This window comes from Polypterus senegalus, chromosome 8 (assembly GCF_016835505.1).
Source record: "Polypterus senegalus isolate Bchr_013 chromosome 8, ASM1683550v1, whole genome shotgun sequence".
Classification (NCBI taxonomy): Eukaryota; Metazoa; Chordata; class Cladistia; order Polypteriformes; family Polypteridae; genus Polypterus; species Polypterus senegalus.
The window spans coordinates 89,238,871-89,252,335 of record NC_053161.1 but is presented as its reverse complement, the minus strand read 5'-3'; the positions used below and the strand labels follow the sequence as shown (position 1 = coordinate 89,252,335).

At 37.0% G+C, this 13,465-nt stretch overlaps 1 protein-coding gene across 6 annotated transcripts in view; it reads left to right on the top strand.

Moving 5' to 3' along the window:
- Window positions 1–8,276: 8,276 nt before the first annotated feature.
- The window catches only part of si:ch211-272n13.3 (ankyrin repeat domain-containing protein 26), a 179,689-nt gene continuing 174,500 nt past the window's right edge, over window positions 8,277–13,465 (top strand). For 3 of the 6 annotated variants that reach the window (XM_039761409.1, XM_039761408.1, XM_039761407.1), the window contains exons 1-2: window positions 8,278–8,455; window positions 9,244–9,571. In XM_039761409.1, coding sequence (XP_039617343.1) covers window positions 9,369–9,571 — 203 coding nt within the window. In that variant the 5' untranslated portion in view covers window positions 8,278–8,455; window positions 9,244–9,368. Of the gene's footprint in view, window positions 8,456–9,243; window positions 9,572–13,465 lie in introns of all 6 variants that reach the window. The other 3 variants (XR_005634684.1, XM_039761406.1, XM_039761410.1) reach the window with 2 other exon arrangements.

Genomic DNA, 13,465 nt, shown 5'->3' with positions numbered 1-13,465 from the left:
ATTCTGGTATTCTATGGCGAATGCCAATCGAGCTGCATGCTGCTGGGCAGTGAGCTCAGGGCCCATTAGAGGACATGGGGCCCTTGGGTCACCCTCATGAAGTCTTTCTGGTTGTTTGGTCAGAGACATTCACACCAGTGGCCTGCTGGAGGTCATTTTGTAGGGCTCTGGCAGTGCTCATCCTGTTCCTCCTTGCACAAAGGAGCAGATACTGGTCCTGCTGATGGGTTATGGACCTTCTATGGCCCTCTCCAGCTCTCCTAGAGTAACTGCTTGTCTCCTAGAATCTCCTCCATGCCCTTGAGACTGTGCAGGAGACACAGCAAACCTTCTGGCAATGACACGTATTGATGTGCCATCCTAGAGAAGTTGGACTACCTGTGCAACCTCTGTAGGGTCCAGATATCGCCTCATGCTACCAGTAGTGACACTGACTGTAGCCAAATGCAAAACTAGTGAAGAAACAGTCAGAAAAGATGAGGAGGGAAAAATGTCAGTGGCCTCCACCTGTTAAACCATTCCTGTTTTGGGGGTCATCTTATTGTTGCCCCTCTCGTGCATCTGTTGTTAATTTCATTAACACCACAGCAGCTGAAACTGATAAACAACTCCCTCTGCTACTTTACTGACCAGATTAATATCCCATAAGTTTCATTGACTTTATGCTATACTCTGATTAAAAAGTGTTCCTTTAATTCTTTTGAGCAATATATATATATATATATATATATATATATATATATATATATATATATATATACACACTATATATATATATATAAAAACACACTATATATATATATATTAGGGGGCTTTGCCCCCTGCTCACTTCGCTTGCCAACCCCCCCGGCCTGTGCTACACGTCAGCCACTTCGCGTATATGAATTTCACTTTCACCAAACAACAAATCTTTAAATTCTCGCAGATACGCCACGCCTCTTCATTGGGAAGAAACACTACTTTTCCGTGATGGCAACACAAATTAGAGGATCTGCAAGTCTTTGACTTAAAGTTTAATTCCAAACAATATATTTGATCTCTTTTCGCGGTTCCGTTATGTCACCGAGTAATAATTTCCGTTTGTCTGCACTAATGCGATCTTTACTATCATTTTTTTGAGACTTTCAAATTTTAGTACTTTCATTATCTCTAAGCTGCACTGTATGTGTATCACACCAACATTTTTGAATTCTTTACGACATTTTACCTTGTCTTCTACTATTTTCTTTTATTTCCGGCCCTGGGCGTGGTTAAATCTCGTCTTGTGGGACATGAAAGTATGTCTCTGAAAAAGTCACGTCTCGTCCCAGGCTAAAAAGTCTCGTCTCATCCCTTTGCTTAAAATGTCTGTTACTGTGAATAGTTAAGTCAGCAGAAGATGAACTGATCTCCAAAAGGCATAAAGTTAAAGATGACACATTTATTCAAGATTAGTGTATTGTTTTTGTTTTATAAAATTGTACATTTAAAAAAGGAAATGTGCACCAAGCAAATGTTTGGGCACCCCAAGGTATTTGAGGTTTCAGATCTTCATTTGCTCTTTAGGACTATGGCTTGTTTACAGTCATCATTAGAAAACCTGAGACGATGCAGATTGTAAAGCTGTATAAAGTCTCTTACTTTTCAAACCTTGTCCCAACAATCAACAGTCATGGGCACCTCTAAACATCTGTCTAGCACTCTGAAAAATAAAAATACAGTAGACCCGAAGTCGCGGTTCAGAGTTCGCGGCCTCAGTCATTTGCGGATTTTTCGTTAGAACCAAACTAATAATTGTCAGTGGAAACCACAAATATCCTACAAAATTTTTATGGCTTTTTTGTGGCAATACTGTACTGTAGAGAGAACAGAAAGCAGCTGTACAGAAAACCGCAAGTTGGGATGGTGAAAGTAGCCAATCGAATTTGAAACTGCAATTCCCAGCAGTCCCTGCAGTGGCTTTTAAAAAGTGAGCCGGTGACCAAAAGCAAAAAAAAGTTTTTGTAATTTGTGTTTCAAGTTCCTGTCTGTCTGCCATCTGTTGGGTTACCTGTATTTATTCATTTTTTTCTGGATTGTTTCGTGCGTCTGGATTGTCTGCTATCTGCCTGTGTACATGAGGACTGTAAGTGGATTCATGGCCATCCTGCAAAGAAAGGAGCACTCCTGAACCCGTCCACCTGTCTTCATCATTTCAGGAACTAGCGGAAGGACTATCTGTACATTCCCATTCAATGTGCAGATCTCTGGACTATCTATTTTCATCATTACATTTCATCTGTTGCCGATTTTCATGATTTACTATGTATGTTTTGTTTGAGCTTTGTTGTATTTAATGTGTAATCGCCGTAAGGGGAACAGGGGTAGTATTGTTGTTTCCTTATTTCATTTGTTTTCATTACATTCTCTATTTGCTGTGTGACAGATAGGGGGCGCTATCGCTTCCCTGAACCCCTGTCCAAGACTCCAGACACCAGATAAAAGTCCAATAGTTGACTTTATTAATCTTCCACAGTGCACAAAGCACCCTCTCCTCCACTATACTCATATAAATCAATAATCACAAATACAATAAACAATCCTCCACTCCCAGACGCATTGCCACCCATCCACCCAGCTCAGCTCGCCGTCTGGGAGCTCCCACAGTCCTTTTATACACCCTGACCCGGAAGTGTTCCCAATCCCCAGTCCATGCGATGCTTATCACTTCCGGGCCAGGTACAAGTCCTTTTCTTTACCCCAGAAGCATGTCACTTCTGTTGTCGCTCTTCCTATGACGCACTTCCGGGTTAGAGGGCACAAATGATTCTTCGGTCCTCCCTGCAGCTCCCTCTTGCGGCCCCTGTGGTATCCAGTAGGGTCGTGTATAAAAACTACATAGTCCATGATTCCCTGCTGGTCTTTGGGGCACCTCCATACTTCAGGAAGGGCTCCATCTGGCGGCATGGGGGTATTGGCCGGGATGACAAGCCGGCCATATACCACAGCTGTTTGATTACCGGTTTCCTTTGTTTTTGTCTCTGTTTGTGAGTGCATGCGGGTTGGGTCAAGGCTGGATGCGTCCCTGGAATCTCCACCATAAAAATAAATAAATTAATGTCTTCTCGATTGTGGCTTCTTGTGTCACTATATGGTTACTTAAAAACCCTGAACAGTGCCTGTCATTTTTGGCTGATTGCTTTGTTTCACTCTCCTCCCCCAGACATTCTCTGATCCTGTTGGGGGTTGTGCTCCCCTATGATGTTTGTCTATTCTTTAATTGATAACTAACTCCATACTGAGCTCCTTTTACTTCTGAAAGAGACATGTTTGTTTGAAGTGTTTGAATAAAGTTCCTGTCTCTACAATCTCCTGTGTTTCTGTGCAATTCTGTGACCCAAGCGTTGCACTTTGTACATATTGTTCCAGTAGTTTTTAAAAGTTTTTACACTTTATTAGCAGTGTGTAAAATGATTAGTGTTGCAGTAATTGTGATGCTCTTTGCATGAAAAAAGTTTTCCATTAAAATTTCACTTTTTCTTTGTTAATTGTGACGTTTACTTAAAATGCAGCAAAAAAGTATTTGCCATCCAGGGATGCATTAACCCCAAGTATGTGGCAGTTTAAGGGTTAAAGCCCCAAAATGCCACTGAAACGAGCTGCATCATCTAAGGCTTCTGGCAATGAAAACATGCTTGCATGAATTACAGTACATATAGCAATAACATTGGTATTTTACATTCTAGCATTGCGGGAGACATAGCAGTAAAGTATACAGGTTTTGCCTTTACATTGTTTACTTTTATGTAATGTATTAAGCTGAGTTTGAAATTAAAGTGTTTTGGAGGCATATTTAGGGTTTAAACTATGAAAATAGACATTTTTTTAATTACATCTAAAATTTGCGGTTTTTCACAATTTGCGGATGCTCTAGGAACGTAACCCCCACGAATTTTGGGGGTGTACTGTAATTGATGCTCACAAAACAGGAGAAGGCTACAAGAAGATAGCAAAGCGTTTTCAGGTAGCTGTTTCCTTAGTCCGTAATGTCAGTTAATGGTGGGTGGAATGGTGGAGGTGAAGTTGAGATCTGAAAGACCAAGAAAAGTTTCTGAAAGAACTGCTCACTAGATTGCTGCAAAGGCAAAAAAATAACCCCCCCATTTTTGAATACAAAAGACCTTCAAAAAGGTTTAGAAGACTCTGGAGAAGTGATGCACTGTTCTACTGTGCAGCAACACTTGAATGAAAATGACTTTCATAGTGGAGTCTGCAGAATAAAACCTTTACTGCATTCTACCCTCAAAATTCAGCACCCGAAGTTTGAAAATGAACATCTAAAAAAGTCTGATGCATTTTGGAAACAAGTCCTGTGGACTGATGAAGTCAAAATATAACTTTTTTTGCCATATTTATGCAAAGGTATGCCTCTACAACTATTTAGCATGGGGTTGGATTGATCATGCTATGGGCTTGTGTTGCAACCGGTACCACAGTGAACATGTCATTGGTAGAGGGAAAAATTGATTAAAAAAAAATACCAGCAAATTCTGGAAGCAAATATCACACCGTCTGACAAAAAAAGTTAAAAAGAGGATGGGCCCTACAACACGATAATGATCCGAAACACACCTCAAAATCTACAATGGAATACCTCAAGCAGTGCAAGTTGATGGTTTTGCCATGGCCCTCACAGTTCCCTGACCTAAATATCTTTGAAAATCTGTGGATAGATCTCAAAAGAGCAGTGCATACAAGGCAGCCCAAGAATCTTGCAGAATTAGAAGCCTTTTGCAAGGACAAATGGGCAAAAATACTCCATGTAACAAATGAAAGATGTTTAGCTTGCTTCAAAAGGCATTTACAAGCTGTGATACTTGCCAAAGGGGGTGTTACTAAATACTAACCAGGTCGGGTGCCCAGTCTTTTGCTTCTGGCCCTTTTAATTTTTTTTGGTATTTTGTACCTGTGACTGGTGAAAATAAAAATGCAATCTTGCTTAAAATGTTAAAAGTGGCCAAACTTTTGCATACCACTGTGTATATTGCAAGAACAACAAGAAAACACAAAAAAAGATTTGTGGATCTACCCCATATACCTGACACAAAGGAAGGTTGCAGTGCAACAGAACAATCTTTTAGGACTGAGTCTACCACACCCTTAGTCAAGCCCATCGACTGCTTCCTAAGCGCATGCGTGTGACTAATATATATGGCAGAAAAACTGGGGTACCTAAAAACACCTACATGCAAAATACTCATAGTAACTGTGGCCAGATTTAAACCCAGTCTAATGGAACTAACCTTCATTACAATTTAAAATATATATATTTTATAATATTATGCTTTGGAACTGACAGGCTAATTAGGTTAGAAACAGATTGTTCAGGTAAATCATTTTTAAAAGGTTGTTAATAAAATTATTTGCATCCAATAATGTTTATCATTATATATTCTCCTGTTTGTAAAATACTTACACTGCACTTTTGTGGTTTATGTAAATCTATTAAGTAATGAATAGTGTATTAGCAATTTAAATTTTGTTTTTACAGTTGATGCATTAACAATGGGACCACCTATAGAAACATTTAAAGAAATGTTTCATTTACATAAACAGAAACGTCATAAAATTCTTCTCCATCTACGAGACAGACTATCTTTTGACAAATATTAGAATTTTTACAACACCTTTTAACTAAAAACATTATCACAAAGACATTAAATTTGCAGTGGCTGATACATTAGATAAAGCATCATATACTCAAAGGAGTAGATTTAAACAGTACAGGTAATCACACCAACTATATAACTAAGTTAATACAATTCACAGGAAGAAATTTACTTGATATACAGAAAGCAGAAAGCAACGGCAAAGCAGCACAAAACCAGGGTTGGTATTATTTATGGAGTCTGGCAGATAGTATTGGAGTACACAGTGGTACTTTCTCACAGCTCCTTGGTCTTGGATTTTAATTCCAGGCTAGTGGATGTTTTTATTGTGTCATTTTTGGTTTCCTGTAGCTACTCCAGTTTCTAGTCCTACTGTGACTAAGTGTGTGTGTATGTGTGAGTCAGAGAGTGCTGTGATCAATTAGTATTCTTCACAGGGATGGAGTGCTTGTCTTGTTCAGAGCCGATTCCTGCCTTGAGTCTAATTCTGCTGGAACAGAATCTAGGAACCAGAAACCCTGTAAAGGAATAAATAGTTCGAGATACTGTATGGATGGGAGTATTCATGAGGCTGTAAACATAAAAGCAGTTGCTGAACCCTTTTGACTCACTAAATAACAATGGAAAATGAGAAACAGTTCCAGTGGAACTAAAGTAAAAAACAGACATACAAATAGTTTGTAGTTATGTATATTATATAAAAGCTAATTCATAAATGTTTTAATATGTTATAATTTCTAAGATATTTTATTGGATAAGAAAACAGAAGGATATAATTTAATATATTCTTCTATTGACAAAAATGCAACTCTGAGCATTTATACATCTTCAAATTAAGACTGCCTTTATGTAAAAAGACACATAAACTGTAAAAACCAACTCTTTATTTAAGTAGAAACTTCCTTATTAAGTACAACTCCAATCTACTACAACTTTATAATGTTTATCTAATGTGATTCTGTATGCATTTCTACTTATGGAACTCAGCTGATTAAATCATTTGTTCTGGTGCAAATAAAGGTAGATTATTATCTGCTGATAATTTATTTTTCACATTTGAGCCTGGTTAAAACACAATACTAATTTTAAAATACAATGCCCATAACATATTAAGGTAAACAACACAAGCATAAATTAAACACACACATGTCTTCCCCATATATTTAAAGAGCCCTCTCCTTCATTTAAAATGCAATTTAGGATTTAAAATTAGAGAGTAAACAACCCTACAATCACACTCTGCTACCCAGTGTAATTCTTGAGGGAGTTCCCCATTCCCTTTGCGCACTTGTATTCACTATCTCCAGTGACAGAGCTTCAGCTTACCAAATATATTGTACCAATTGTCACTTGTTACGATTTATAAACTGGAAGTTTCCTGTGTCTGTCATTTATACATAGATATATATGTATATATGGATAACTATGAATGCAGTATTACAATGTATATATTTGTCAAAGAATTAAACTATGACTATTGTGGTTAACATTAATAACTGGGCCAAGTGATGTGTCGGAGTAGACGTAGTTGCATATAAACCAAAAAATATTTAGTTTCAAGAACATCCCTCACATACTATCGTAACAGTGTAATTATCAAAGGATCTAAATATGGGAGTGCATGTATTTATGGTTTATCCCCTTTTAATGTTTTTTTTTTTTGTGCTATCAGCAATCCATAGATGCATGCATTCATACACTGATTTGGTTGAATCAAACTGTAGGAGTGCAGTTAGGAAGAGCCTGTGTTTGTAGTATAGGGCACATAGTAGGATCCATATCAGTATGGAGTACTAGATCACAGCGCACACGACAATTCTAAGTTTACAACTACGCACGGGAGAAAAACCCAAAAGCAAAAAGGGTAGAAAGAAATTTCTTAGGTGAGAATAACCAGTCAATGATTCAAAACTGATTTCTTAAAGATTTTTGGCTTAATTAGAAATTCACAAAACCAACAACTGGAAATACATGCAAATGCCAGGGAGGTAAAAACTTAACTGAATATTAAATGTACACGTGCCCCCTCCCACCTCATTCAATGTGTTGTCATTTCCAAAGCCATTATACACCACTTGGGAATAAACCAAAGAATGAGAGAAAAAAAAAAAACATCAGTTCACAATGAACCATACAAGCTCGTTGTAAGCTTATATAACGTGAATAATATAAATGTTTCTATGTATTGAACCATCTCTTTTGAGTTTCAAATTTTACTTTCGTCTCCAAAATGTATCGCGTTTACTAGGGGTTAAACCACTAAATGACGTAAACCTTCAAAAATGTCCTTATTCTCTTGGCATAGTCTCGTGGGCGTTTAAGATTTCAAGAAGTGTGGTGTGTGCGTCCCCGGTAACACAGGCTATCACCGAAGGCAGTCGGTCCAGTTGGCAATAAGGCTCACGTCCCTAGTAACTGAGCTACTTTTGCAAATTCATCCCGAAAAATACCTGTTGATTCTCCATTAGTCACTTCTTTGGCTAACGGATGCTATTGTGTTTACTCACCTAACCTTGACTACGGACTCCGCCTATCCCTCTTTTAAGAAGCTCATTAGCTAGACCGAATACGCAACGCCCGTCTCTTGTCTTCTGAATGGCTAGCGAAAACGCCAATCAAAGCAAACATGCTAGCAGAATTTCCTCGAATCGAATGTGGATTGGTCACACTCAAGTAAAGCTGCAAAATGAAAGCTGGCGAAATTGTTTAGATGTGCTTGGTTGTGGCATTACAGCCAGAAATATACGATGCTCGATATTTTTGGGAAGTTTGGCTACTACCCAAAATATCCAGGTCCTTCAAAAATGACACCTGGTCGATAGTTCAAGGTAAGCGTTTCCTTTGTAATCGCACTTTAAAAGTGGATGCAAACGCTTAATATGCTGTGCAGTGTAAGAGCCGGCTTTTGAATGTAATGGGGTGTTTTTTTTCGGTTGGCCATGTACAATGTGGTTTTATTTTCCCAAGATTGCAGATTTCGCATGCCTTGTACACAGTCCTTAAACGCTATTTTGCTATTATCTAAGAGTGAACTACTCATTTTAATTGATTAAAGACAAGTATACACGCTAAGTGAACTGTATAATGCATTCAAGTCGACACTTTAACTTTTCATAATTTATTTTCATTTACTGAAATCATCATTACACTTTGTAAAGTTTATAGTTGGAAGACTAATTTTAAATAAAAGTGCATTTACTGCATAACCCGATGTTCGTTGGGTGGTGAACTACACTACAGTGGCAAAGCACAAACTGGTTACAGAGATTGGTCTTTGTGCGCACTGATACTTATTGTTTGCAGCTGGAGACTCGGTTGCCTGGGTGACATACTCTGAAAATTGAGCCGGGAGCTCACGCGTAAATGTGTCCAGCATCATAAAGTATTGATCAGGAGCAACTATGAAGCAGGTCCGCCTGCATCTCTTGCACATGTAGTGCCTACAGTGGCATGTAGTACGATTTGTCTCTTAACAAAAAAAGAGAGTTATCATAATTAGCTTAGGTACCTATGTACGTTTTTTTGTCTAACTGATTAGTGGTAGAAAAATAACCTTACTGCCCTTGTGCACCTGGCTTTATTAGTCTTATCGGATTTGGTTTTATTTTTGGTCTAGGAACGACTGAGACAATTTGCTAAGACCTGGATTGATTGTACGGAGTGAGAGAAAGAGACAGACTTTTCAGCCAGACGCTATCAAGGCATGCTTCTCGTGTGCAACTCGGGCTTTAGCAGATCACCATGAAAAAAATATTTGGCTTTGTGAAGAAAAAGAAAGGTCCATCTTCTAATGCTTCAGACTCTGGCAGTGTTTTGTCAGTGGGTTACGATCTGAAGGAAAAAGATTTGGGAAAACTGCACAAAGCAGCCGTTGGAGGAGATCTGGCAAAGCTGAAACAGCTGATAAAGAAAAATGACATCAATCAGCTGGATAAAGAAAACCGGTAAGAAACCTTATGGTATAATTTCACCTCGTGTACTGTATGCAATAACCTGCATCTTTATTAATTTATCTTGTTTTCATTTTATTAATTCATTAACGATTTGTAGTCTTCACATTTGCATCATAGGAAATTTGAGCAGGCTAGTAAGTTTTATTGTAGTGTGGCAAGTAAAGACTGAACTTTTAGACTATAGAATAGTTCCATAATAACTTGTTTTGATTTAATATTTACAGTTTGTCAGACACAAATCATGAATCCTCGGTATTCATTTTTCCATACAAGGTGAAACTGAAAACTCATTGTGCAAAATGTCATTTTTACATTGACTGGTATTTATTCAAGTATTCACTGGATATTATTTTAACTTATGGAGCTGTACTGAAATTATTCCTTTCTTCTTTAAGGATGCTTTTTACTACTGATTGGCTTCATTAACTCGGTATCAACCATTTAAGATGAAACTTGATAACTATATTTGGTCAGAATTTTCTGTATTGCTAGTTCATAAGTTGATATTTATTTGTATAGTTGTATTCCTTTCACACCACATTCATATTACTTATGTTAATAGAGTTATACATTTAGTAATCACTAGTTTAATTATATTTTGATAGTCAATATAGAATACTGTCATAAATTAATAAAAGATGTAAGCACTATAGTTTATTTGACAATATCATACAATAATTTTATGCAAACTTGTTTGATATTGAAGTAAATTTATTTGACTATTTTAGTAGTATTACAATTCTTTTTTAAAAAGAAAAATGTAATTTTTAAAAATTATTTCTTACATGTGGAATCTAAATTAATGGTACAAGACTAGGGATTTTTTTTTTTTGTAACCAGAAGTAGTAGTTAAGTATACTTCTCCTCATCATTCAAAAAAGCTAAAGCCCAATGTATCCTGCATCAATTTTTTAATAATACTAAATTAATTTTTAAAATGCATAATCAACAGTGTTTGGATTAGTTAGCCATCACTCAAAACTTCACATGCATACTTTACATGAACACCACAAACTATGGAAGTATTTGATTCAGTGTGAATTAATATACATTTAATTTGTTTATTATTTACTTATTTCTTTATACAAAATATTTCTGTGTATTATACACAATACAGACAGAGAATTTTAATTTTTATAATTTTCTCAACAAATTACATATTTGTGCAACTTGCAGACATTTTTTTTTAAGTATCACAATACTCTCTTAACAACATTGATATGTTTTGATCTTTATGGATTTAAATTTAATGAAGGGAAGAATTCACTAAGGTAACTTGCTTAGTAATTCATCATAAATCTAGGCTCAAAGTATTGCCTAATTTTTACATTTGCCTTTGTTTTCATTTTTAAAAGACTGTTGATGCTATTCGCACAGGTTTCTCGGCAACTAAAACAGACTCAACATTCTTTACACAATAGGGGGGTGGGCTGATAATATCTGAGGTATTTAAATCCAGACATATTAAATTTCTTCATTTTTCGTTTGGTCTCCTACATGTGCTTTGGTTCAGTTTAGAGGTACAGAGCACAGAACACATCACAGTTCAGATACAGAGCAAAGAAAAAAATCACAATTAAGATGTTATCAGTAAATCACGCACAGTGCATTTATTTTGACAGACTGATATTTTTGTTTTACAGAATAATATTTTTGTGTTACAGAATAATAGGTTAGCCTGATTTGGCTTAAACTAAATATAGATTGCACTGACAAATGTTATTGAACTATCAGGGCATGACATCTCTGGAAAAAGTAATGTCTAAAATGCTGTGTTATGAATTGTAATGTCCAAAGAGCTTTTAAATCAACATATCTAACAGATTATATTACTATGTGATGTTTTCTAGGAAGCATACATGACATCCTTTTAAGTTCTTAACATTCGTTTCTTGTAACTGATTGTTTCTTTTATCATTTAACTGGTAATTTGGATATACAGTGGTGTGAAAAACTATTTGCCCCCTTCCTGATTTCTTATTCTTTTGCATGTTTGTCACACAAAATGTTTCTGATCATCAAACACATTTAACCATTAGTCAAATATAACACAAGTAAACACAAAATGCAGTTTTAAAATGATGGTTTTTATTATTTAGGGAGAAAAAATCCAAACCTACATGGCCCTGTGTGAAAAAGTAATTGCCCCCTGAACCTAATAACTGGTTGGGCCACCCTTAGCAGCAATAACTGCAATCAAGCGTTTGATAACTTGCAATGAGTCTTTTACAGCTCTGGAGGAATTTTGGCCCACTCATCTTTGCAGAATTGTTGTAATTCAGCTTTATTTGAGGATTTTTTAGCATTAACTGCCTTTTTAAGGTCATGCCATAGCATCTCAATTGGATTCAGGTCAGGACTTTGACTAGGCCACTCCAAAGTCTTCATTTTGTTTTTCTTCAGCCATTCAGAGGTGGATTTGCTGGTGTGTTTTGGGTCATTGTCCTGTTGCAGCACCCAAGATCGCTTCAGCTTGAGTTGACGAACAGATGGCGGACATTCTCCTTCAGGATTTTTTGGTAGACAGTAGAATTCATGGTTCCATCTATCACAGCAAGCCTTCCAGGTCCTGAAGCAGCAAAACAACCCCAGACCATCACACTACCACCACCATATTTTACTGTTGGTATGATGTTCTTTTTCTGAAATGCTGTGTTCCTTTTACGCCAGATGTAACGGGACGTTTGCCTTCCAAAAAGTTCAACTTTTGTCTCATCAGTCCACAAGGTATTTTCCCAAAAGTCTTGGCAATCATTGAAATGTTTCTTAGCAAAATTGAGATGAGCCCTAATGTTCTTTTTACTTTACAGTGGTTTGCGTCTTGGAAATCTGCCATGCAGGCCATTTTTGCCCAGTCTCTTTCTTATGGTGGAGTCGTGAACACTGACCTTAATTGAGGCAAGTGAGGCCTGCAGTTCTTTAGACGTTGTCCTGGGGTCTTTTGTGACCTCTCGGATGAGTCGTCTCTGCACTCTTGGGGTAATTTTGGTCGGCCGGCCACTCCTGAGAAGGTTCACCACTGTTCCATGTTTTTGCCATTTGTGGATAATGGCTCTCACTGTGGTTCGCTGGAGTCCCAAAGCTTTAGAAATGGCTTTATAACCTTTACCAGACTGATAGATCTCAATTACTTCTGTTCTCATTTGTTCCTGAATTTCTTTGGATCTTGGCATGATGTCTAGCTTTTGAGTTGCTTTTGGTCTACTTCTCTGTGTCAGGCAGCTCCTATTTAAGTGATTTCTTGATTGAAACAGGTGTGGCAGTAATCAGGCCTGGGGGTGGCTACAGAAATTGAACTCAGGTGTGATACACCACAGTTAGGTTATTTTTTAACAAGGGGGCAATTATTTTTTCACACAGGGCCATGCAGGTTTGGATTTTTTTTCTCCCTAAATAATAAAAACCATCATTTAAAAACTGCATTTTGTGTTTACTTGTGTTATATTTGACTAATGGTTAAATGTGTTTGATGATCAGAAACATTTTGTGTGACAAACATGCAAAAGAATAAGAAATCAGGAAGGGGGCAAATAGTTTTTCACACCACTGTAGCTGGCAAATTATAGTCATCACTGATTGTGCATATTTTGTGGTTCATATGCTCTAGAATAATCATGGAAAATGCTTTTTGATCATGATCAATATTCAAACATATCTGTAAAGCTAAAGCAGTCTCTTACTACAGGCACATTGTCTCCTTTTAAGCAAGTCACTTAATTCTGGCTGTCCATAGCAGCACTTAGTAGAAGGTAAGCTGTACATATCTTAGGAATGATTAGAGAAATGGATTTTCAAATTGGTTAATTTGAAGCATTTAAAAATGCATACTGGACATTACATTATCATAACAGTATTTAAACATATAGTAGCACTGCAGTAACTTTT